Raw genomic sequence first — 27167 nt, forward strand, 5'->3', positions numbered from 1 at the left:
GGGTCTCCATCATTTGGCCCTAACTTCCAATATTAATCTGACTGTCCTATAACTCTCTTCTGCAAATTCTCAGCACCAGCCAAACCCTCCATTCCAGAACCCTCTGAACAGGTCTTGACTTTCCTGTATTCACACACTTTCTCCATCACTGCTCTGCCTTACCCCCTTAGGAATGACCCTCCCCCACCACTCCACCTTTCTGCCAACCATCTTACTCATCCTTTAAGGCCCAGTTCTGTGAAGAGATCACTCCAGCCCTTAATTATCTTTCTTCTCTCTTATTCCCAGAGCACTATCATACTGGTTTGTATGTTTTTTTTGTGTTTTTTTTTCCCCAAGAACTTCATTGAACAACAAATTCACTGTTTTGTTCCACTATCTTCTGCCATTTCATAGACAACTTCATAATTCTATCTTCCCCAAATTTTTTATCTTTTTGAGCAATCTTTTCCAGGTGCCCTTTACAATATTCCAGGGAGCTGAAATTTTTTCCATTAAGAGAATTTTTTTAAAGACTGAAAAAATAAAACTATCATACTGTTTTGGTTGTCATATGTATTAGGCTTCCTTCTCTAATTAAATTAAAAACCATCTGACCCAAGTTCAGAAGACCACTGCCACCGAACTTTCTCGTTCCCTCACTTCTCATCCTTGTATATCTGTTCCTTGCTCTTGCAGGAAATTCTCATCTTAGGACCACTCCTCCCCCCCCACCCCGGCCCCATATTATCAGCCTCTTTCCTTTTTACTTTCTACAGATTATTTACTGTATAATAATGAGCCCCAAAACAAAAAAAATAGACAAGGTCCTTGCCCTTGGGAAATATCCAGCTTAGACTAGACTCTAGGATTCATTAATTCAATCCCCCTCTTGCTAATCCCCCATTCCCCTTTTCTCTTACTCCCTAGTCCTTCCAGTGCATCCATCTGGAAAATTCCATCAATCCAACTATCTACTTTCACTCTTTTATACACACAGGATGATGCCCATTTGGAGAAAATCACACAGTGACAATGAATGGGGCCACTGCAGATGCACGGTCTCTAATTTCACTTGGATCTCAACATTGCTGGGCAATTCTTCTATTATCTGTCATTTTTTCCCTCCTATTTCCCAATCCCCTACCTCATTTCATCTCTAACCTTGGCAAAAATGTACAGAAAGAAACTGAAGTAACTGAGGGACAAGGAGCTTCTTCAATTTTCTGTCCCCTCTTCCACATGAAAACCTATCTACATGTTCATCCATCATCCCTCCAACACTAAGGGAGCAGGAGTCTGATTTCTCTCTCTCTTTTCACACACATGCCTCGGCTGTCCTGTTCAGATGGCTCCCCAATCCTGTACACGCTACTGTCAAAAGGAGCACCTCCAACTGGCTGCTCCCTAGTTCTCACCCTGCCTGCCCGCTGTATTAGAGCAGCAGAGCTCGCAGAAAGCTAAAGAGGCTCTCGCTCCACCTCTGCCTTGGGACCAGGGGCCTCCCTGTTTCTTGACTCCTTCCTCTGACCAGGGCCTCCTGGCACAGCAGGACTCAGCCTCGTCTTTACCTCCTCTGTGAAGGCGAAGGTCCCTTAGTCACTACTGGATGATCGCATTGCACCATTTGCTCACCTCTGTCTGTGTATCCTTCTTACTCTATTGCAAAATTCATTTACATGTCTGATTCCACCAAGGACTGTGAACTCATGGAAGACAAGAACTGTGTATTCCGAGGCCAGTACACTGCAAATGACATATCCCCCGCTATCTGGGTTCCTTCTCTGTCTCCACAACACCTGAGGCAAATCTCTTCTTTCTTCGTTAATCTGTGCGTTACTGCTTCATGATCAGAGAATGCAGAATGTACAATTTTTCTTCCTAGCACTTGCTAAGGTTTTTAGTGGCGTAACTTACTATCCTTTGCCCTATTTCATGTATATTTGTAAAAAGAACCCTAATCAAAGTATCAAATTTAATATTAAATCAAATTTACTAATAATAACATTCTGAAATCCAACCTTATTATGTCTACTTAAATTGTCAAATTAGAGGCATGTTAAAGTTTCCTATTATGATTGTGGTTTTTATCCATTTTTCCTTTTATTTTTAACAGCTCTTGCTTTATGTATTTTAACATGTTATTTGACTCAAAGATTCATTATTAATAATTTTATTGTATCATTATTAACCAGCCACTTTTCTCTGATTCGTTCAATAAATCTTTACTGAAAGCTTATTATGTGCCAGGCATTGTTCTAGGTACTTGGGCTACACCAAGAACAAAACAAAAACTCTTTCCTGAACTTCTGTTCTAGTTGAGGAGGTAGGCAAAAAATAACATGACAAATAAGTAAGTCATATAGTGTGTTAGAAAGTGTTAAGTAGCAGGAGTAGGGCCTTACAGGACATTATAAGGACTGTGGCTTTTACTCTGAGTGAAATAGTCTGGTTTCAGCTGCACAGCAAGGCATGCGGGATCTTAGTTCCCTGACCAGGAGTCAAACCAATGCCCTCTGCATGGCGAGTATGGAGTCTTAACCACTGGACCACCAGGGAAGTCCTTAGAGGAACATTTTAAATGACCCCACTGGATATATCCATACAATCAGCAAAATACAGACTGTGGAAAGCCCCATTAGGGCAGACACATGAACCAGTTGCTTCAACAAATAAATTTCCTGAAAAAAAAAAAGGGGAAAATAAACTTACTGAATAAAACAAATTGACATCCTCTTCAAGCCATGTGGCATAACTGGTACTAGAATTCATTCCTGCCTTAAACAACTAGACAAAATGTGAAGGAGCTATTTTTTTGGCACCAGCTGCTGAACAATGTAAGATAGAGAACCTTGAGGGTAAACAAACACACACAGGGAGTCCAGCTGGGTTGCAGTGTCCTGCCTGGGGAAACCATCCCAAATTTTTCATTGGGAGATGGAGCCCAAGCCAAGCACAGCACTTTGCTGTTTCATTAGAGAGCAGAGGGTTGGTTGTGAAGCAGCTGGGATTTGCGAGGCAGGGTACTGAGGGTTCTGGAAAACAGAGAGACACAGGGTCGACCGGACATTAAGGCTGCTGCAAGGCTGAGAGCGAATAGAGGTTCCAGAGGTGGCAGGGCTGGAAGAAGTTGAAGTCTTAGCCCAACCAGAGTAGAAAGACCTCACTAAGGCCCACAGGCATACAACTGGAACCAGAAAGATCAGCTGAGACCTCGGGAGTAAGAACCACGCAGAAGCAGAGCACAGGTGTGCGAATTAAGACCTGTGAACCAACCCAACTCACTGTCTTTTTTTGTAAATAAATGTTAATGGAACATAAGCCATGCTCATTTGTTTACCCACTGTCTAGGCTGCCTTTGTACTATATTAGCAGACTTGATGGGACTCTTGCCTGGAAAATCCCATGGGCGGAGGGGCCTGGTGGGCTGCAGTCCATGGGGTCGCTGAGGGTCGGACATGACTGAGCAACTTCAGTTTTACTTTTCACTTTCATGCACTGGAGAAGGAAATGGCAACCCACTCCAGTGTTCTTGCCTGGAGAATCCCAGGGACGGGGGAGCCTGGTGGGCTGCCGTCTATGGGGTCGCACAGAGTCGGACACAACTGAAGCGACTTAGCAGTAGCAGCAGCAGACTTGAGTTGTTGCAATAAGAAACCACAGGGTCCACAAAAGTCTAAGATATTTACCACCTGGCCCTTTACAGAAAAACTCTGTGGAACTCTGCAAAGTCCTAGAGTAAGGGCCACACTCTAAAACTTAGAGGAAAACAAAACAGATCCACTCAACCAAAGAAGAAAACCAAGCCTGGAAGAGCAACATAATCTCCACAAGGTTATTATTCATTATGTCATATATATAATTATATATTAGATAACATATGAAGAATAGAAAAATGTGACCATGGCCAAGGAGAAAAAGCAGTCAATAAAACAGAACAGATCCTGATTTTGTCCAGATGACAGATTGACAGATAAGGACTTTAAAACAGCCATTATAAATATGTATGTACAAGTACTTAAAGGAAAAGATAGACATGAGTTGCACTGGAGAAGGAAATGGCAACGCACTCCAGTTTTCTTGCCTGGAGAATCCCAGGGACAGGGGAGCCTGGTGGGCTGCCGTCTATGGGGTCGCACAGAGTCAGACACGACTGAAGCGACTTAGCAGTAATAGCAGCAGCATCAAGGAATGTTGTTACCACATGGAGTAGTGGTCCTCTAAAGTTACTTAGCTCCCTGGGACTAAATATATGAACACAACTTTGTACATTTTATATACCATTCAGCACACAGAAATAACTTTGAAATAAGCATTTAGACAGATGGAGAGATTTGTTAGAATACACACTAGGAAACATGATGTTTGGAAACTAAATTTGTATCTCTGCATTGTTTTTAGAGCCAAAGAAACTGAACTTTGATTTCTCTTGAGGTGATATAAATAATCTATTATAGAATTCGTATTTTTTTAAAAACTTCATTCTGCTTGTAAGCATTTAAGAATATAATTTCTAAAGTTAACTAGACCTGATTTTTTTTAAAGTATTGATTAGTTTGGGGTTTGAAAAAATTAAAAAAAAAAAAAAGATAGACATGAGTAAACAGCTAGGAAACCTCAACAGAGAAATGTATATGCAAAGAACCAAATGCAAATTCTAGAACTGTTAAGTACAATAGACGAAGAAACTTTTAAAGGCGCCTGGCTTTTAGAGTTACATAATGGAGAATCTACAGATGGAATTTTATATCTGAAATGTGCTTCAAAATAACCCAGCTTGGGGAAGCGAAGTGGTTGGGGAAAAAGATGAAACAAGCCTCCATAAGCTGATGACTGTTGTAACTAGGTGATGGGTATGTATGGCTTTCTCTACTTTTCTGTATGTTTAAAATTCTGCACATTCAAAAGCTAAAAAAGAAAACCAATCTTTACAAGAAAAAACTGTTTTAACTGCAAAAAAGATGATGTTCAAATGAAACTCTGCATATATATTACTCTTCTCCCATCTTTGCCAAATTCCTGGAGGCATATAGTTTCCACTCTGCATTTTCAAAGACTCCCAATGCTTGGGGAAAGTGAGCATTTCATAAAACTGTGAATATTTATTTAGATGAATTCCATTTCCCTCACCCCACCTCTCTCTCTCTCTGTGTTATACACTTTGACACACATGGGAATATCAGTATTTGATTTCACAAAATGAGACTGCATTAAAATACTCTATAACTTGTATTTTCCAAATAACATATGTTATGAATACCATTATTGTCCACAAAACAGGCCAACATCTTTTTCTGGTTAACGACTTCACTGTAAGTATCATCGAGAGTCTACATGTTCTGTACTGTGCATTATGATTCATAATTTCAACAGGAGACAGGAACTTTGTGAAAGAAAGCAATCTCAGGCAGAGGGAAGACATAGGAGCATATATGACTTGAGGGACAAGTCTGACTTTAGGGACTTTGGGGCCATGATTTGATTGTTACTTAAGCATGCTTTAATTTATGTAGTAACAAGCCATAACAGAGTTGAAAGCCATTTGTTAAAAAATATCGTATAGCAAAAATCCATCTCCGTTCTCTGGTTATCCACATAGAGTTTAAGTCACAGGAAGCTCCTTATTGATAGTATGTTCCAAATCACCCATGGGCTGCATCCAGTTCAGTTCAGTCGCTCAGTCATGTCAGACTCTTTGCGACCCCATGGACTGCAGCATGCCAGGCCTCCCTGTCCATCACCAACTCCCGGAGTTTACCCAAACCTATGTCCATCGAGTCGATGATGCCATCTAGCCATCTCATCCTCTGTCGTCCCCTTCTTCTCCTGCCCTCAATCTTTCCCAGCATCAGGGTCTTTTCAAATGAGTCAGCTCTTCACATCAGGTGGCCAAAGTATTGGAGTTTCAGCTTCAACATCAGTCCTTTCAATGAACACCCAGGACTGATCTCCTTTAGGATGGACTGGTTGGATCTCCTTGCAGTCCAAGGGACTCTCAAGAGTCTTCTCCAACACCACAGTTCAAAAGCATCAACTCTTCGGCACTCAGCTTTCTTTACAGTCCAACTCTCACATCCATACATGACCGCTGGAAAAACCATAGCCTTGACTAGACGGACCTTTTTTGGCAAAGTAATGTCTCTGCTTTTAAATACGCTTTCCAGGTTGGTTGTAACTTTCCTTCCAAGGAGTAAGCGTCTTTTAATTTCATTGCTGCAATCACCATCTGCAGTGATTCTGGAGCCCAGAAAAATAAAGTCAGCCACTGTTTCCACTGTTTCCCAAGGATCTCAGGTCATTGACAAAAGTTTAAAGTACCTAATTTCTGAGGTACAATAGCCCTCTGCTATCTGGAGGCTAAATTTTTGAAAAAGCACTATCATAAGAAAATTCTTAATGAAAGAAATCTATGGCCTTAGATTTCTTAAATAAACAAAAGCACTTGTAACTATTTTGCATATATGCTTAAAAAAGAATGATAAAATATTAATAGCTTTAAATGTATCTTAAACTACAGTATATGTAAGTAATTTCCAGTTACCATTTTTTCATCCTGGAAATTGTAAAGGTGTTCCTTTTCTATATTATAATTTACATAGACATTTTGCTTTGTTGCAGAGATTATGCACAGTAAAAGACATTTTCCCCTTGGATCTGGTCCCATTCAAACATTTGCTATCTTCTGTATTTGTTTGTTTGCTTTTTTCTTTTATACAGTTTAAACAAAAGCTTTGGAAAATAAAAATGTTATCTTTTCAATGTATAAAATTCAAACACATCAAGCATAAAGTAAAAATCAGTCCAATCTCACCATTTGGAAATAACTGCTATGAACACTTGGGTGAACATCATCCTAGATATCTCTTTGGGCATGTATACATAAAAGGAAGCAAAACTTGATGTAAGTAGGATTTACTGTTCTATACCCAGGTTTTTCTCCTCCATATATACCCATGAATACTTCAGTCCACAGTACATCTACATCATCTTTTTTAATGACTGCATAGCACCCCATTGCATGGGGGAACCATAATTTATTTGGTCATTCTCTTACCAAGCCATTTCAGATTCAGATTCTGGTGAATATTTCCCAATCACTATTATTATAAAGTTACCTTCTTATTCATCCATCTTGGTACACTCATCCTATCGTTCTCTCAAGATAAATTCCTAAAAGCAGAATTGTTAGCTAAAAAGTATGAGAGTTGAACTGTGAAGAAGGCTGAGCGCCGAAGAATTGATGCTTTGGAATTGTGGTGTTGGAGAAGACTCTTGAGAGTCCCTTGGACTGCAAGGAGATCCAACCAGTCCATTCTGAAGGAGATCAGCCCTGGGATTTCTTTGGAGGGAATGATGCTAAAGCTGAAACTCCAGTACTTTGGCCACCTCATGCGAAGAGCTGACTCATTGGAAAAGACTCTGATGCTGGGAGGGATTGGGGGCAGGAGGAGAAGGGGATGACAGAGGATGAGATGGCTGGATGGCATCACTGACTCGATGGACTGAGCCTGGGTGAACTCTGGGAGTTGGTGATGGACAGGGAGGCCTGGCATGCTGCGATTCATGGGGTCGCAAAGAGTCGGACACGACTGAGCGACTGATCTGATCTGATCTGATGTATACCTTACACCTTGATACACGTGGCCACACAGCCCTCTGGCAAGGCCAAACTACTTCACATACCCACCAACTGTGCCTTTCTTAGGCTTTCTGCTGGACTTACTCACAGTCTGTCCCCTCTCCTCTCGCTGGTTTCAGTTCGCTCCACAGGTTTACTTCCATAAGCTTTCTTCATGCTTACACTTCCATAAGCCTTCTATACTGCTTACACCTCAAGCGCTTCTCTTTCAGATCTCTTCCCTTCCCTTTTCCCAACCTCTTTTTCCTAATTATCTCTAATAAGTCTGACTCACAACTCAAATTCCATGGAACAAAATTCTCACAGTTGCCGAAAAAGGTGTCCAGAAGTAAAATTGCCTAAAAATAATCTTGGAGGGAGATGGAACATAAAAGGGGTGGGCAGGGAATGAAGTCACTATCTATGCCAGTCATATGACAAAAACTGACATTTTGAGATAAATTATTCTTTAGGCCTACAATATAAATTTTGTGCACAAATATTTCTACAGGAGGTTGCATTCTGAAAGGTCTTTCATTCAGTTATGAAAGTGAGTACTTACTATGCACATATATTGTACGCCACATTTGGGGAAGACAGAGATGAAGAAGATAAGATTCTTGTCTCTAAGAAGCTCCCATTCTAGCAGGAGAGATGGAGGTGTAAAATACTTTTCATATAAGTGTACATACTCTGATTCAGGGTAATAAGCGTTGTGATAAAGGCATGACCTCAGTGCTACTGAAGCAGATTGGGTTAGTTCAGCCTGGGTAGAAGCAAAGACAGCTTCAAAGGAGAGATGGCATTTAAGTGTGGCCTTGAAGGATGAATGATTTGCTGGGTGAATAAAGGACACAGCAGACAAAGCAATTAAGGAGGTACTCAATGGCAAACCTTAGCAGATATGAGTTTAGGAAAGTGGCAGGAGATGAGGCTGAAGAGGTAAACTGAGGCCAGGCTGAGATGGAGTTATCCTTTGATCCTAAGAGATTCAGACTTTAGACCAGCAATGAAGAGTTCTCGGGGTTTGTTTGTTTTTTGTTTTTTTAAGTAGGGAAGCATCATAATCAGACCTGAATTCTAGAAAGACAGTTGTAGGGAAGAAGACAGACTAAAGTGGACACTAATTACAAGGGACGGTAAAGACTCGTACCCAGACCATGCAAAAAGCTGGAGGCATCCAAGAAATGGGATTTACTGACTCACTGAACATAGACGCTGAAGGCGGTGGGAAGGACCAAAAGAACTTACATGCTTATACTGAGGTAGTGCCTGGAGGGTGATGCCAGTGATGGAGATAGAGTATATAATGGAGAAGCAGAAGACATGGGGGAAAATACTCACTTCCATGTTGAACTTGTTGAACTTAAGGGACTGTGAGACATCAGGAAAAGATGCTTAACAGAGAGAGGGAGTTAAGGCCCAGTGTTCGGTTCTAGGGGGTATTCTGCTGATTTTTTTTTAAATTGTATAGATTTGGCAGTCATTTGAGGTGGGTAAACATGATTGCTGACAATCAGGAAAGGAAACAGGGATGAGGGCTTAGAACAGAATCTTAGGGAACACTAATATTTATAAACCTAGAAGTAGAAGAAAAGCCTAGTGAAAGTCCAGGAAAATCAGAGAAAAGGGGCAAGCCAGGAGAGACTGGCTCATAAAAGGCACATGAGTGTAAAAGAGAAAACATGCCTCCGTCTTTGCCTGCCCCACACTTTTCCTTCCCATACTCACTGTGCAACCTAAGAATCTCACATGGAAGCTTTGGGAGCTGGAACAAAGATTCTAATAAAGTGGGAGGTGGGAGTGAGATTAAACAAAGTTCCTGGGACCCCGTTAGGGATTCTGCACCATGATCTGGGATTTACTGCCAGTGTTAATACTAGGAACAGTTCCATCCCTAAAGGGCTTGTTACCTTCTCTCTATGTTCCAAGAGACTAATATGTCCTTTCCCCTTGCCAACGTCACTACTCATAGTTTTAATCCATCCCTTAGCTCACGACAGAAGAGAACAAGTATGGCCGTGCCTCAGGGCTCAAGGCCCTTATGCCCTTCTTAAGCAGTTAAAAAGTCTCTTCTTCCCATTTTCCAGGAGGGAAATGTGCACACAGCTGCTGATGATAAATACTGGCCCAAAGACTTAGAGTGGATTAATTTACATCAATCTAAAGGGGTTAAGGTCTGGGGAGGCCTTACAAATAGCTGTGAAAAGAAGAGAAGTGGAAAGCAAAGGAGAAAAGGAAAGATATAAGCATCTGAATGCAGAGTTCCAAAGAATAGCAAGGAGAAATAAGAAAGCCTTCCTCAGCGATCAATGCAAAGAAATAGAGGAAAACAACAGAATGGGAAAGACTAGGGATCTCGTCAAGAAAATTAGAGATACCAAGGGAACATTTCATGCAAAGATGGGCTCGATAAAGAACAGAAATGGTATGGACCTAACAGAAGCAGAAGATATTAAGAAGAGGTGGCAAGAATACACAGAAGAATTGTACAAAAAAGAGCTTCACGACCAAGATAATCACGATGGTGTGATCACTGACCTAGAGCCAGACATCCTGGAATGTGAAGTCAAGTGGGCCTTAGAAAGCATCACTACGAACAAAGCGAGTGGAGGTGATGGAATTCCAGTGGAGCTATTTCAACTCCTAAAAGATGATGCTGTGAAAGTGCTGCACTCAATATGCCAGCAAATTTGGAAAACTCAGCAGTGGCCACAGGACTGGAAAAGGTCAGTTTTCATTCCAATCCCAAAGAAAGGCAAGGCCAAAGAATGCTCAAACTACCGCACAATTGCACTCATCTCACACGCTAGTAAGGTAATGCTCAAAATTCTCCAAGCCAGGCTTCAGCAATACGTGAACTGTGAACTTCCTGATGTTGAAGCTGGTTTTAGAAAAGGCAGAGGAACCAGAGATCAAATTGCCAACATCCACTGGATCATGGAAAAAGCAAGAGAGTTCCAGAAAAACATCTATTTCTGCTTTATTGACTATGCCAAAGCCTTTGACAGTGTGGATCACAATAAACTGTGGAAAATTCTGAAAGAGATGGGAATACCAGACCACCTGACCTGCCTCTTGAGAAACCTATAAGCAGGTCAGGGAGCAATAGTTAGAACTGGACATAAAACAACAGACTGGTTCCAAATAGGAAAAGGAGTACGTCAAGGCAGTATATTGTCACCCTGATTATTTAACTTATATGCAGAGTACATCATGAGAAACGCTGGGCTGGAAGAAGCACAAGCTGGAATTAAGATTGCTGGGAGAAATATCAATAACCTCAGATATGCAGATGACACCACCCTTATGGCAGAAAGTGAAGAGGAACTAAAAAGCCTCTTGATGAAAGTGAAAGAGGAGAGTGAAAAAGTTGGCTTAAAGCTCAACATTCAGAAAACTAAGATCATGGCATCTTAGACCATGGCATGGTCCCATCACTTCATGGGAAATAGATGGGGAAACACTGGAAACAGTGTCAGACTTTATTTTTTTGGGCTCCAAAATCACTGCAGATGGTGACTGCAGACATGAAATTAAAAGACGCTTACTCCTTGGAAGGAAAGTTATGACCAACCTAGATAGCATATTCAAAAGCAGAGACATTACTTTGCCAACAAAGGTCCATCTAGTCAAGGCTATGGTTTTTCCAGTGGTCATGTATGGATGTGAGAGTTGGACTGTAAAGAAAGCTGAGTGCCAAAGAATTGATGCTTTTGAACTGTGGTGTTGGAGAAGACTCTTGCGAATCCCTTGGACTGCAAGGAGGTCCAATCAGTCCATTCTAAAGGAGATCAGTCCTGGGATTTCTTTGGAAGAAATGATGATAAAGCTAAAACTCCAATATTTTGGCCACCTCATGTGAAGAATTGACTCATTGGAAAAGACTCTGATGCTGGGAGGGATTGGAGGCAGGAGGAGAAGGGGACAACAGAGGATGAGATGGCTGGATGGCATCACTGACTCAATAGACATGAGTTTGGGTGAACTCCGGGAGTTGGTGATGGACAGGGAGGCCTGGTGTGCTGCGATTCATGGGGTCTCAAAGAGTCGGACATGACTGAGCGACTGAACTGAATTGAAAGGTGAAAAGGAGAAAGAAAGAGGAGAGAGGACTCAATAAATTTACCCTTCATTTTCAACCCTGAAGGGTGGAGAGTAGGTAGTACAAGACAACCTGTCTGCAACATAAAACTAGTTATGAATAGTCCATAAAGGGGGCTTTCCCCATCACCAGACTTCTTCCTGATGACGTATTTTCCCTCCCTCTTCTAATCAGAAGATCCTCCACTTCGAGTCAGAAGATAACCCTCGTGGAGTGTAATGGGAAGCATTACTACAGCTTTTTCTGTAAGAGCTTTTTCCAAGATTGTCTGAACCATCATTTGTCAAAATCATAAGCGAGAAAAATGATGAATATCTTGTTTCTATAATCCACAAAGATTCTATACACATGCATACATATATGTGTATGCATTTAATACATGTGTGTGCATGTGTGTGTTCTGGCTCTTCCTCTACCTTGACTATCTGCCCAGATCCTCTTCACCATTACCTGCAGTTCCTAAAAAAGGTCTAAACACCATTAGTTCTTGTCAAAAGAGGAAACAAAAAGTAACTTGATGAATAAATAGTTTGGATTGGAGCCCAGATCTTAAGAGGTGTAAATTGGTGCACTTTTCACAAGGCTGTTCTTTCACATAGGTTTCCACTCTCCCATCCAACCCGTCCAAATTACTTCCTACATCACCGTCCCTTTACACATCTCTCACCTCAAATCTCCCCGAGGTTCCTCACTCCACTAACACACAAAAAAACAGGTCTATCCTCCTACCAACCTCCTTCTTCTCTAAAAACATCTTTCTCTTTACTTTTCACACACACTCATCATATTTGTCCTGTCTCTGATTTTCTACTTTGCACACTGATTTCTGTGAAGAGACCATGCCATGCAGGACAGAGGAATGAACCCTTAAAAAAAATCAGAGTTATATTCAAATGCCCATTTTGCCTCTTACAATCTGTGCAATCATGGTCTTATTACTTAACCTCTTTGTCTCGCTTTTCTCATCAGCAAACATAATAATGCCGAACTCATTGAGTTTTAAAAGGCAATTAGCACGACTTCCTTGGTGGTTCTGTAGTTAAGACTCCCAGTGCCAGGGACTGGAGTTCCCCTCCTCTCCGCCCCCGGTCCAGAAACTAATATCCCACGTGTGGCACCCCGCCCCCGCTCAAAAAAAGTAGTTAGCACATGTAAGATGCTTAACACGGTATTACGTATTAATACATAAAAGGCACTTAAAAATGGTAGCTATTTGCCGTGAAAGTAGTATTTGCCTCACAAGACTGTTGTTCCTACATACCTGACACCTAAAGTGTTCTTAAAAATATTTTAATTCCCTTCCTCCCCCAGTTTTGAAAAAACTTTCCAATTCTTTCCAACAAAGATTCAGAAACCAGTTCAAATCCAACACAGATTCATCTGCAAAACTATTTGCACATTTACTAAAATTTCACCACTTACACAAGGGCTTCCCTTGTGGCTCACTCAGTAAAGTATCCGCCCGCAGTGCAGGAGACCCAGGTTCGATCCCTGGATCGGAAAGGTCCCCTGGAGAAGGACATGGCAACGCAGTCCAGTATTCTTGCCTGGAGAATCCCTCAAACAGAGGAGCCTGGCGCGCTAAAGTCAATGGGGTCGCCCAGAGTCGGACATGACTGAGCGACTAAACCACCACCCAAGAATAATAGAATGACACCTATTTAAAGCTAAACAGACATAATTTCTCCTCTTCTTAAGACAGTGGAAGAGAATAATCACATTTTGCAAGCTGCCCCAAAGACGTGTTGGATAATGCCAATAGATACAAGTTGCATTCTCTGCGGCAACTGAGTGTCGAGGAGCATTTCCGTTACTGTAGGTTCATCGCTCTGCAGCCGGAATAAATAAGTTTGCTGCACCAATCACACAGCTGACGTGGGCGAAGAAAACTTCAGATAATGTCCCATAAATCTCAATGAGGGACTGCAAATAGATGCCACGCCGTGACGTGATCTAAGCAAGTGACGAACACACGCGGATCTGTTTCTGTGACAAGTGGTAACGTGTGCCTGCATATGTCCGCAGGACTGAAAGCACAATCTGGTACGCCGAGATGTCTGATCGCGGACGTGTATCCCTTTGAACCCGACTGCGTAGCAAGTGAGCGACGATGAGAACCCTCGCGCACCTCTAGGAACTTACCTCTTCGGACGAACAGGTGCAAGCCGCTGGGCGCCGCCATGTTGGCGTCGGTCACGTGGCCACAAACTCTCTCGCACCTCGCCCCGCCCCGCCCCGCCCGTCGGAGCCTTCCACTCGCCGCGCTGCCAAAAACCAGAGGCGCCGAGGCCGCCGGAGGGGAGCGCGCGTGCGCGCCGGGGGCTGACTGCGGGAGCTCTGGCGGCGGAGCGGCTCGGGCACCCGGGCCAGTAGGGGATCCCGCGGCCGGCCGAGCCCGCTCCAGCCACGAGAGGCGGGCTGCAGCAGCGGTTCGCGCACTCTCTCTGAGCCCCCGCGCCCAGGTGGGATGGAAGAAGCCTGTCAGGTAAGCGTGGTATCCAATATTTGTAGCATCAACATTTTGGTGCATGGAAACGTGAAGTTGGGAGGAAAAAAATAAAGCACAATCTAGCGTTCAACATAGCACTTTGCATCATCGTCTGCCACTTTGTTGCCTATTTTCCCCTGGATTCAGCTGAAAGGTAAAATTTGGTTCAAAGTCACCAGCTGCCTGCCCCCTTGGCTGTCCCAGAATCTACATTACTCAGCAGAGACAACAGACAAGACAGGATCTGTGTACAGCTGCAAAATCTATTCTGGGTTCCACAGTGGGTATATTCAGGGACTTCTCTTTCCCCGAGGACACCTCCAGTTCAGTGGTGTTAACTGGAGTCTTAATCCTAAATGTGACTTTTAAGAATGAGAGGATGATGTCTGCTAATTGTGCTGCCAAAAGATGAAGGCTTCCGAAGGCCAATTATGAACCAAGTGAGGGAGCTGATGGATCCCTAGTGATGACGGTGCCCATTTTTACCAAATTCACTATTCCTCTTATCTGCATTCTGGGGCACATTTCCATCCTGTCACAGAGCAGGTAGTATTCATTTTGGTACCCATCGAAGAACCTGATATGCAAGGAATGAAGGAATGTCTGGTGAAGAAATTGAACTCTGCATTAACACAGTCAAACCAACAATATAACAGTTTCCAAATGCAGTGAAGACTGATAAGGATTCTTGGTGAATGTGTGTGATGTCACCTAATTAACATTTAAGAATGTAACTTAACTACACAGTGAAAAACCCAGACAGTTCAGAAGTGATTTTTTTAAAAAGCGTAAATCCCCTTCCTCACCTTGTCTACACACCACAATCCCACTCTCCAGTCAGCCCCTGTGTGCAGTCATCCTATGTCTTTTACAGGCAAATATATGTAAATATTTTAAATAGAATCACATACTTTCTGTTACAAAATTGCTTTTCCACTCATCAGAAACATCAAATCTTAGAATACTTAGTTAGAGCTCAATCCTTTTAATGCCTCCATGGTCCTGATAATTTTACTTTTAAGGAGAGTGAATTTGGGTAGTTCATAAGAGGACACACCTATACTTCTTGGAGACCCAGTTTTGTATGCTTTCGGGTCACCTTGAAAGATAAAGGGGAAAAAAATGTTTTCCACTGAGGTAGATAAGATGCACAAGGATGAGAATGAAGAATACTTTCAGGTGACTTCAAGCCCCACCTTTTTCAAATGCAGATCAGTTCCAAGGAGAGAGTTTTTTAATGTCGTAATCTGTGCTCGCTGTAACTGAAGCCAACGACATGAGTGTAGGAAAGGAACCTGAAAGTTAGCAGAGCGCCGCGTCTCAAGAAGTGTGCAGAAAAAAGAAACCTAGAAGTCCCAAGAGAAATGTCAGAGGGCATTAAGCCCAATTTCAAAACAGCTGAAATGGAGCACATGTTTATGTGATTCAGCTCAGCCAATCCTTGGGCTTCCCTGGTGGTTCAGTCAGTAAAGAATCTGCCTGCAGTGCAGGAGACCCAGGTTAGATCCCCGGGTCAGGAAGATCCCCTGGGGAAGGCCATGGCAACCCACTCCAGTATTCTTGCCTGGAGAATCCCATGGTTAGAAGAGCCTGGCAATCTACAGTCCTTGGGGTCATACAGAGTTGGACATGACTGAGTGACTAAACTACCACCAATCCTTGAAAAACAAATGCACGATTTATCCCCCTTCAACTAGAAGGAAAAGAAAACTGTGAGAATCAGGTGGCACCACTATACTGTAATCCAGTGAGGAAGTCACCAGTAAATTCAGCGTAGCATGTGGACATCCAGGATGAGCTAGAAATGAAGCAGATATGAACTTGCACAGGTAATAACTTGCCCACTGATTCTTGATTTAGCTTCTTTCATAACATGCTTCTGACATTGGAAAGATCGAGAACTGCCAGAGTGTGTCCTCCAAAATCATCGATTTATATAAGATATATGCATACTGATCGACCATATAAAGGGCTAGACTCCTGGCATCTACGTAAAAGTGTTAGTCGTACAGTCATGTTTGACTCTGCGACCACTCCTCTGTCCATGGAATTCTCTAGGAGAGAATACTGGAGTGGGTAGCCAGTAACTTCTCCAGAGGAATCTTCCCAGCTCAGGGATTTGAACCCAAGTCTCCTGCATGATAGGTGGATTCTTTACTCTCTGAGCCATCAGGGAAGCCCTTTAAAAGATCCCTAGTAATTCTAACATCTGTGATCCTGGGTATAAGGGCATTAGATGGCTTTCATTTAGGTGAGTAACTACTATTGACTCACTTCTCTTCTCTGTTTCTGCCCATCTTTCCTATGAAATGAAGGTTATGTTGTGGCACTGCATTGATTTGAACTTCCACCATTTTTCAGATTTTGTATTTTTTGAAAAAAAATGTTGAATAATTTTTCAAAACCAGAGTTCAAGAAATAAAGGGTAACTTTTTAATATCTTCAGTTTCTATATTGAGAAGTTCATTCTGCGATGTTAAATATTTTTATTGTGAAAGTATTGTTTTATAGGGTTTTTACCTTGTTATTTTTAATCACTTTATTTATTTGGCTGCATCCAGTCTTAGTTGCCGCAGGCCAGACCCTCATCCCATCATGCAGGACTTTTCGATGTGTCACATGGACTCGCTAGCTGTCTCAGAGGCTTAGTTGCTCCATGGCATGTGGGATCTTAGTTCCTTTCCCTACTAGGGATTGAACCCACATCCTTTGCACTGCAAGGCAGATGGATTTTTAACCCCTGGACCACCAGGGAAGTCCCATTCCTCGGTTTTTAAAAGGTTGTCTTATTAGCATCTTTTTTTTTTTAATTTACTTATTTTAATTGGAGGCTAATTACTTTACAATATTGTATTGGCTTTGCCATACATCAACATGAATCCACCACGGGTGTACACGTGTTCCCAATCCTGAACCCCCCTCCCACCACCCTCCCCATTATTAGCATCCTTTTATATCTTTTAATCTTCTTTTATTAAAGAGATAAATCAGAAATAAATTCTGATATTCTCATTTTCTAAAAGTCATTTTTTCCTTCCTCCTTCTACTTAATGATATTTTATTATAGACATACTACATAACTTTTTCAAATACTGTATATAGTTTGTAGTAAAATTGAAATTATTTTGGTTTCCATAATGAAGATCCTGAATTTGTGATTCCAATTCGCAATTTAAAGCTCTAGAGATTTTGCTACCTGAAGTAAATCCCTTTGAAAATAACTTTTGCTTTGTAAAGACATCATCCTGTAACCTGAGAAGGCAATGGCACCCCACTCCAGTACTCTTGCCTGGAAAATCCCATGGATGGAGGAGCCTGGTAGGCTGCAGTCCATGGGGTCGCACAGAGTCGGACACGACTGAAGCGACTTAGCAGCAGCAGCAGCAGCATCCTGTAACTTGTCTCACTAGGTTTTTAAATACTTATGAAGATTACCTATAATGCAACATAAAGACTAAGGTGTAGAAGCCCTTAGCCCTTACACTAAGGTATGTATCTGTAGAAGAAACTTGTTACATACAAACATAAGACTAACTGAGACTGTGGTGTTTCCTACCGGGCACTACAGTGGCCTGCTGGGGGAAACTGGTGTCCTGGGACCTGCATAGCTTCAGTGGGGCTGTCAACCCCAGGTGCCTTCATTCTCCCTGAACTTACTTCTCAGTTTGCCATCTGAACCAGAAAAATTAACGTTTTGGTTTTATATCAGGATCGTATCTTAGCATTTTACTCTATGGCTTGGGAAGAATATTTCCCATCCTGCCCTCCAATGTGTTCAGTTTTAGTGTGAGGAAATGCTTTTATTTATTTACACTTATTAAAAAGTCAAATGAACATCCTTTTCAAGAACTGGGAGTCCTGCATAAGCACAAGTTGCATATTTAACAGGGACCTGTCTGCGTAGCTGACTGGACCCCCTAAAGTTAAGGTCCAGCTTCACACGATTATATATGTTCAGGCAGAAAGTTGCTAGGGCACTCTCTTAGCCAACTTGTTTGGCAGAATATTGTTTCCTGGACCACTTGAGACAATGGTAGACATGTTACTGGCTAATCTCTGGGGCTTCCCAGGTGGTGCTAGTGGTAAAGAACCCGCCTATCAGTGTAGGAGACCTAAGAGATGTGGGTTCGAGCCCTGGGTTGGGAAGATCCCCTGGAGGAGGACATGGCAACCCACTCCAGTATTCTTGCTTGGAGAATCCCATGGACAGGGGAGCCTGATGGGCTGTGGTCCACAGGCTCACAAAGAATTGGACACAACCGAAGCAACTTAGCACCCAATCTAGGGGGACCCTTAGAGAAAATGTATAAATGCTCCATGTTTTTTTGAGGACAGGTGATGTCATATGCAAGACAGTTATAGGAAATCAAGGGGGTTTCTCCTTGCTGCTGTGCCCTGCTTCCCTCGTCTCTGGCAATGCCTAGAGGAAATCAGGGGGCAGGGAGGGGCTCTAATCGTATGTGGCCCTCCTGCCCCTCCCATTTTTAATTTGTATAATGACATTTTCTGGATCATATAATTCCTGGGCCAATGAAACTTTATGTTCCACCCCCTTCCACCAAGATTGCCTGTGACCCTCCTACATAGAAATTCTGAAGATTTTGTGAATCTATAGCCATTTATAGGCATCATCCAAGTGGGCTCAGAGAAGAGCATGTTGCACCCTCCTGAGCAGCCTGTCAGTGTGATTAAGCAGAGAAGAATGGGACCAGAGAGGGCTAACTTAGCTGTAGGGTAAGACCAAACTTTGTCCCCAGGGAGTTGCTCTCAGGCACAGTCTGGCCTGCATTCATTTCAAGCTGCTCTGGCCTCTTGGCTTGAAAGATATTATGGGAGATTTGTAAGCAGAAATAGTGCTTCAGCGTAACAGCCTATCCATTGTTGGGGCAGCAGCCTACCTGGAATGGTGGCAGGGGCCAAGAGAGGGAAGGGGTGGGAAGACTGTAAGGACGAGGATGAGGGTTGGTCCCAGACCTCACTCACTGATGCCTTTGAGTGTTATCTTTTTTTCTTCAAATGAGTTATAGTTGATTTACAATATTACATTAATTGCAAAATGATTCAAACATTTTATAGATTATATTCCATTTACGGGCTTCCCAGGTGGTGCTCGTGCTAAAGGATACACCTGCCAATACAGCAGATGCGGGAAACTTGGTTTCGATCCCTGGGTCAGGAAGATCCCCTGGAGGAGGGCATGGCAACCCACTCCAGTATTCTTGCCTGGAGAATCCCATGGACAGAGGACCCTGGGGGGGCTACAGTCTATAGCGTCACAGAGAGTCGGACACGAATGAAGCGACTTAGCACGCATGCGAGCACACGTGTTCCCTTTATAGCTATTATAAAATGCTGGCTGTATTCCCTGCATTGTACAGTATACCCCTGGCGCTTATTTACTTTATGCATACTACTGTGTCCTTCATCCCCCACCCCTTTCGTGCCCTCCTCCCCTTGCTGCTCCCCACCAATAACTACTAGTTTGTTCTCTGTTATCTGTGAGTTTGTTTGTGTTATACTCACTAGTTTATCTTATAGAATCCATATATAAGTGATAACGTATGTGTCTTTCTTTCTCTGACTTATTTCAATAACCCTCCAGGTCAACCCATGTTGTTGCAACATTTCATTATTTTCAGATATTGAAAATTTCATTATATTTTATGACTGAGTAGTATTCCACTGTACATATGTGCTTAGTCGCTCAGTTGTGTCTTACTCTTGGCGACCCCATGGACTGTAGCCCACCAGGCTCCTCTGTCCATGGGGATTCTCGAGGCAAGAATACTGGGGTGGGCTGCGATGCCCTCCTCCAAGGCATCTTCCCAACCCAGGGATCGAACCCAGGTCTCCCACATTGCAGATTCTATACCATCTGAGCCACCAGAGAAGCCCAAGAATATTGGAGTGAGTGAGTAGCCTGTCCCTTCTTCAGGGGATCTTCCTGACCCAGGAATCAAACTGGGGTCTCCTGCTTTGCAGGTGGCTTCTTTACCAGCTGAGCTACCATGGAAGCCCCAATGTACATATACTGCATCTTTTTTATTCATTCACCTGTTCATGGACACTTAGTTATTTCTTGGCCATTGTAAATAATGCTGGTATTAACACTGAGGCACATGTACCTTTCCAAGTTAGAGTTTTCTTTGGATATATACCCAGGAAGTGGAATTTCTGGGTCATATGGTAGTCCTCGGAGAAGGCGATGGCAACGCACTCCAGTACTCTTGCCTGGAAAATCCCATGGATGGAGAAGCCTGGTAGGCTGCAGTCCATGGGGTCGCTAGGAGTCGGACACAACTGAGCAACTTCACTTTCACTTTTCACTTTCATGCATTGGAGAAGGAAATGGCAACCCACTCCAGTGTTCTTGCCTGGAGAATCCCAGGGACAGGGGAGCCTGGTGGGCTGCCATCTATGAGGCTGCACAGAGTCGGACACAACTGAATCGACTTAGCAGCAGCAGCAGCATGGTAGTCCTATTTTTAGTTTTTTGAGGAGCCTCCAAAATGTATTTCATAGTGGCTGCTGAGTTTTATCTTAAGTGACCGGGCTTCCCTGACCTCATTTCTTGGCACTGGCTCTAAGGAAAGTTGGTTTATCTAAGTAGAAACATGTACCATTATCAACTATTATCTATTCTCAATTAGTAAGCTCTGAAAAGTAGCACCTGCTTACAGGCTTCTGGAGAATGAAGAATCCATGCAAATTAAGGCAGAAAGGCAAAAAGTTTCCAAGAGAATTTAGTGATCAATCAGCCAATCAATAAATACTTAAGTGCATACTTGGCTCCAAGGAGATTATGATGTTATTTTGGTTCTTAGGAAATTAATTGGAAAGCTGAGACTAACATGCTCACAAAATTGTCCATAAAGAAAGAGCAAGTAACCTTGAGACTATAAGCCTTACAAGAGCAACACCAGGTGTGAGGAATCAGATTTTCGCTATCCCTGGCTGCCAAGAACTGAGAAAAATGCTGAACGCTAATAAATTCTCAGGAAACTTGCACCTGTTTAAAATCCTTCCTGCAGAGATGACGTAAAAGCGAAGTACTGCTTCCTTTGGCATCTCGAATCCACATTTATAAAAGAAGAGAAAGGAAAATGCTCTCGATCTCATTTAGAATTTTTTAAAGTCTGTTTTTTTGTTTGTTTACACATGTATGTAACATGTGCTCTTTAAAAACATTTTAAAAACACAGAAATGGAAAATACAGAAAGTAGAAGTCCCCCAGAAAAGCTCTCTCTGGGTAATCATTGTTACTGAGTTGATGTATATTCATCCAGAGGGCTTCCCAGGTGGCATTATTGGTAAGAACTTGTCTGCCAGTGCAGGAGACATAAGAGATGCGGGTTCAATCCCTGGGTTGGGAAGATCCCCTGGAAAGGCATGGCAACCCACTCCAATATTCTTGCCTAGAGAATCCCATGGACAGAAAAGCCTGGTGGGCTATAGCCCATCAGGTCACAAAAAATTGGACACGACTAAAAGCAACTTAGCACAACACCTATTTGTCCAGATTTCCTTCTGTGCATGTACTATTTGCTGAACTTTCTAAGGGAAGAAATCTATTTTTACTGTGACTAGTCACACATCTATATACAATAAAAAGCAGCAGACTAGGCAAACCATATTCAAGAGGACAGGAATACACAGTATTTATTACCTTTGTCGCTGTCTACTGTACATTTTTTTTTTCTTTTGGCCTTCACTCTGCCTTTGTTTCTCTCCTCCCAGTATTCACCCCCTTCTATAGGATTACTCCTTTTACTGTGTTTTCCTTCCTGAAATAATGGTACATTCCTGGTTACCTTCTCATATTTTTTTATCTTATTCTTCTGCGGGTTTTATGGTTCTGTTTGCTGTAGTGTGTTTCGGTAAAATATGGTCCTGTAGGATTTTGTGAGACCAGTTCTTACAGAAAGCAGTTGGACCACTAAGATCAGGGGTTGAAAATATTTACAGTTTTGGTATTCCCTGTCTAGAAGCATGAAACAGTACTCCTTGGTTAGTCAACAATCACCCTGAATACACTGCAGTAAGAATCTTCGAAGTGGAGATTATGAAATAACAAGGAATTTAATAATAGAAACAACTAGCTGTGTGTCCCTTTCTTGTCTCCCACCCCCCACCTCTGTCCCCCACACTGTCTGACAAACTAAGCAGAAACGTACCACCGCTTGAACTGCATTTCTCAACTTCTGCTTGCCTCTCACTCAACAAATTCTATATTCAAGACGGAAGCTGTTGAAACAAACAAGGGGGCAGATGCTGCCTTGACCTCTCTTCCCATTGAGCTGCGCTCCCCCATCCACTTTAAGCCAGAGAATAACCTGTCTGGAGAGCATTCTCCTCATCTGAAGCACACACAAACATCACCGCGTTTTCCTTTGCCGGAGAAAGGATAAAGGAAGAAAGGCGGCAGCTGCTCTGGTTGCAGACAGCAAACAGGCCTCACTGTGGTGGCCCCACAGCCTTCACAAAGGGGGATTCAGGGAGCCAGGCAGGCACACTGCACAGCCCAAGACTTCCGTGCAGATTCACCTGCCAATGTGATTCATGAAAAATCTATAAAGAACTGTCCAGGTGAACAGAGACTCCAACCAAAGCTCATTTTTCCAACTGGTCTTTTATGAAGCGGGAAGAGGAAGAATACAGTTGAAGAACTGGAAAGGGCTTCACAGATCACCTAATCCAACTCTGCGTCTTCTAGTTTTAAGGTGAAGCTAGTGGGGCCCTTTCAGTTGAAGAAGATTAGTCCCTTCTCCAGCCTGGGAACATTTTAACAATGGAGGTCTTAAAAAAATTTTTTTTTAAATAAGAAATTTATAAGGTATTTCTTGTAGCATTTTACATACAACAGCTCTTCAGATACTCATGTGATACACTTTTATGGCATTAAATCTCTCCACAGGGTAATGAAAAGCCTCCCAAATTATGACATGAAAAATTTCAAAGCTTTGCTTTTACATTTAGTGTGTTGATTCACAGGGCCGGTGTGTCAGAAGTGGGGACGGTTTGCTTTTGAAATAGCCAAATAAAGTACGTGGTAAACTATGCTTCCTTTTAGCATCAGTTTCCAAAAAAAGAAGTATAGTTGTGTTGTTATTAGGTTCTTTTTTTTAAAAAGAAACATCTTCACTGTCTTTTGGCAATTTCTGCTATGTCAAAATCCTGAGCACAGTCTATTTAAAGGTGCTACTTATCTTCTTCAGATAAACTTATTTTTAAAATTTCTTTAGTTTACAGTTCTATTTGAACAATATAGTAATATTAAACAAAATGTTGTATCACATGGTTTTTAAAAACATGCAATTATAATAAAGTTTACAACAAAAAGCAATAGTCTCCCATCCTGCTGTCTCCCAATCTGACCCGACTCAACCAATTTGAACTGTTTTTGTTTCTAGTTACTGCTCAGACCCAAGCCAATTATACTTTATTATATTTAGACTCTCACTTTCTTTACACTTCTTTTTTCTGGAGTTCATAATTTCCTTTTCTAATTTGGACCAATTACTTTTGTAGGCATGCGATTGAGTTGCCATCCTCAGATTTCATTTTATTGGGATCAGATTTGTTTTACTGTTTCTTGTCCTCCACATCTTGCATGCTCTTTGATTTCGCCTTCATGGCGCTGAAATAGATCAACTGGTAACTCCATTATTAAGTTTATTAAGTAAGTTTTCTGGTTTCATAGATTTCTAAAACCACCTTTCTTTTGCTTTCACACTTGGGTATAGGATTCTAGATGGAAAATAACTTTCCGTCAGAACTTTGAATTCATCGTTCCATTGTCTTTCAGCCTGAAGTATAACTGATAGGCTGGTGCTATTTAAATTCTGACTTCTCTCCCAAGTTTCCTGTGTTTTCCCCTCTGAAAGAATCTAGAACTCTTATGCTCAATGTTTTGAAATTTAATAATTTAGTGTACATGTATATCCTTTTAGGAAGTGGTATAGTGGTTAAAAACGAAAGTGAATTATACTGCCTGAACCCAAATCCTGTCTGCCACCTCCCAGCTGTGTGACTTTGGGCGAAATAATCTCCCTAGTCCTCACTCAAGGATACATACCATGTGTACCTCTGAGGATTGTGAGAACTGAGATTCTCACTGTTGCAGGTGGTTGGCAAATAGTCAACTTTCCATAAACTTTAGTGATATTCTGCTCAACCTTCAGTAAAGTCTTCTAATTTGAAGATTCATGTCTGCAACTCTGAGGAACTATCTCCCCTTTCTTTGATAATGTCCTTCTGTTTGCTTTTCCTCTCTGAAAATAAAGCCAGCCATCAGATTTCCTACACTGATTTCTCTTTTCTCTCCTATTTTCTCTTTTTGATGTTCTGTGAAATTTCTTCAACTTTATATCCCAAGTTTCCATTGCCTTAATTATGTGACACACTCATTTTAAATTTCTGAGAACTCTTCCTTATTCACTGATTGTTCCTACTTTATAGTATTATTTTTACTTCATATATGCAATCTTTCCCAAGTCTTATTTTGAAAACTTGAAAACATACAGGTTGAAAGAATCACAGTGATGAACACCTGTATATCCCTCTCACCTAGATTCAATAATTTGACTTTTGTCATATTTATTTATGTACAAATATCTGTGTGTGTGTATGCCATTTACACATACTTTTTTTCTGGACCATTTGAATGTCAGTTACAGATGTCCTAAATAGTTTTGCATGTGACTTGCCTACCTCATCATAATACCATGATCACAATAAAATTAACAAAATCTTGTATCATCTAATATAGAGTCCAGATTTCTCTATTGTCTCAAATGTATGCAAAATCTACCAAATATAAAATGTCCACGCCTTTCCATTCTCAGCGATTCCATCACTGTGTTGCATATATACCCCCACCACGTGTACAAAATGAAGTACACACAAGAACATTCACTGCAACACTGCCTGAGAGCAGAAGATAAGAAACGGCCTAAATGTCCATTAATATGGGATTGGGTTAAACAAACTGAAACCAAACTATGGAATAAATATCAAAAACTGACTCTGAAACCAAACTATGGAGTAAGTATCAAACAGCTGTTTAGAATCAGCATATTTAGAACTGAAGTATTCTGATATGTACTAATAAAGATAAGTTCAATTTAACTGGAAGAGATTCTAAGTACTGCATGTAGTATATCACCATTTGTATTGAAACAAAGTGATGGATGTTTGCAAACTGATAATTTAACTCTGAGGGGCAAAAGAGAAACTGGGAAAAGTAATTGCCTCTGGAGAAGTGACTTAGGTGACTGGGTGGAAGGGAGGGCAATTTACTTATCAAATACTCTTACTTATTTTGAATTTCATGTTGTTACATAATTAAAAAGTCATTGCTAAAATGTCAATGAATATTTAATCCCATATAGCAGTGGTTCTCAACCAAGGGTGATTTTGCCCCTCTGGGGTAGATGTGGCAGTATCTGGAGACATGTTTGGTTGTTACAGCTGGAGGTGGGGATAGTACTACTGGCATCTTGGGGGTAGAAGCCACAGATGCTCTTAACCAGCTGGTACACAGGTCAGCGGGCTTCCCTGGTGGCTCAGCAGTAAAGAATTTGCCTGCAGTGCAGGAGATGCAGGTTCGATTACTGGTAGGGAAGATTCCCCTAGACAAGGAAATACAACCCACTTCAGTATTCTTGCCTGGGAAAGCCCAGGGACAGAGGATCCTGGAGGGCTACAGTCCATGGGGTCACAACTTAGACTGAACACGAGGCAGCACAACAGTGATCTGGCCCAAAATGCCAACAGTCCTGAGGATGAGAAACCCTGCTGTAGAGCAGTTCTTCTGGATGAGAAGGTTTGAGAAGAGCTAAGCAAGACTAAGGAGAAGGCAATGGCACTCCACTCCAGTACTCTTGCCTGGAAAATCCCATGGACGGAGGAGCCTGGTGGGCTGTAGTCCATGAGGTCACTGAGAGTCGGACACGACTGAGCGACTTCAGTTTCACGCATTGGAGAAGGAAATGGCAACCCACTCCAGTGTTCCTGCCTGGAGAATCCCAGGGACTGGGGAGCCTGATGGTCTGCTGTCTATGGGTTCACACAGAGTCAGTCACGACTGAAGTGACTTAGCAGCAGCAGCAGCATCGAGCAAGACTAAAGGAAGAGACAAAAAGAAAGTCATGGGCCTATGCAAGTGTTCAAATCACTGTGCCCTTTAAGACAATTCATTATTTCTAGCTGTGGAGGAGGATGGTTGGAGAGGTCCAAAATGCTCTTGTTTACACAGCTAATTCTAGACTGGTACAGGATTAAGCATCTGTAACCTTAGTTGGTGTTAATAATTTTAACTGCTGTAAACAGTAGTACAGTCACTGTAAGAATGAGTTCAGACTAAAGGTCATGATTTCTAGGACTTTAATCTCTACATACAGCATATGTACAAGAACGTGCATGCATTGCAGCATTGTTTGTAATGAAAATACTGGAAACAAATAATAGGGAACTGGTAGAGTAACTTATGGTATATCTGTACAATGGCTACCATGCAGCCATAGCTCGAATGATTTCCGGGATACCATTAACTTTGGGGACTTCCTGGGAGTCCAGTGGTTAGGACTTTGTGCTTCCATTGTAGGGGCCACGGGTTCAATCCCTGGTCAGGGAACTAAAATCTCCTAGGCTGCACTGCACAGCCAAAAAAAAAAAAAACCCAAACCCAAAACAGCAGTTGTTTCTGAAGGTTTGGGGGAAGGAACTTCTCACAGTATGCCCTTTTACATTTTTGTACTGTGTGCATACTACTTTTTATATAGACAGCTCTGCCTAAGTCAAGGAGTAAATTCAGTGTGCTGTGTAACGCTACTGCAATGCGTAATACAAGGAGAATGAAATGCGTATTACAATGAAGGTGTAAAGGCATATGGAAACATGAAAGTTGTAGATGTTGAGTAACTGAAAATGTTGAGAGGAAATGAGGAACTTCAAGCCATGCTTCAAATGAGGCACCA

General features: G+C 42.0%; 1 protein-coding gene across 3 annotated transcripts in view; it reads right to left on the reverse strand.

Moving 5' to 3' along the window:
• Window positions 1-13906, reverse strand: part of METAP1D (methionyl aminopeptidase type 1D, mitochondrial) — a 76980-nt gene extending 63074 nt beyond the window's left edge. For all 3 annotated transcript variants that reach the window (NM_001429824.1, NM_001429823.1, NM_001046342.2), the window contains exon 1: window positions 13845-13906. In NM_001429824.1, the coding sequence (NP_001416753.1) occupies window positions 13845-13884 (40 nt within the window). In that variant the 5' untranslated portion in view covers window positions 13885-13906. The remainder of the gene's footprint in view (window positions 1-13844) is intronic.
• Between the last annotated feature and the right edge of the window lie 13261 nt (window positions 13907-27167).

This window comes from Bos taurus, chromosome 2 (genome assembly GCF_002263795.3).
Source record: "Bos taurus isolate L1 Dominette 01449 registration number 42190680 breed Hereford chromosome 2, ARS-UCD2.0, whole genome shotgun sequence".
Classification (NCBI taxonomy): Eukaryota; Metazoa; Chordata; class Mammalia; order Artiodactyla; family Bovidae; genus Bos; species Bos taurus.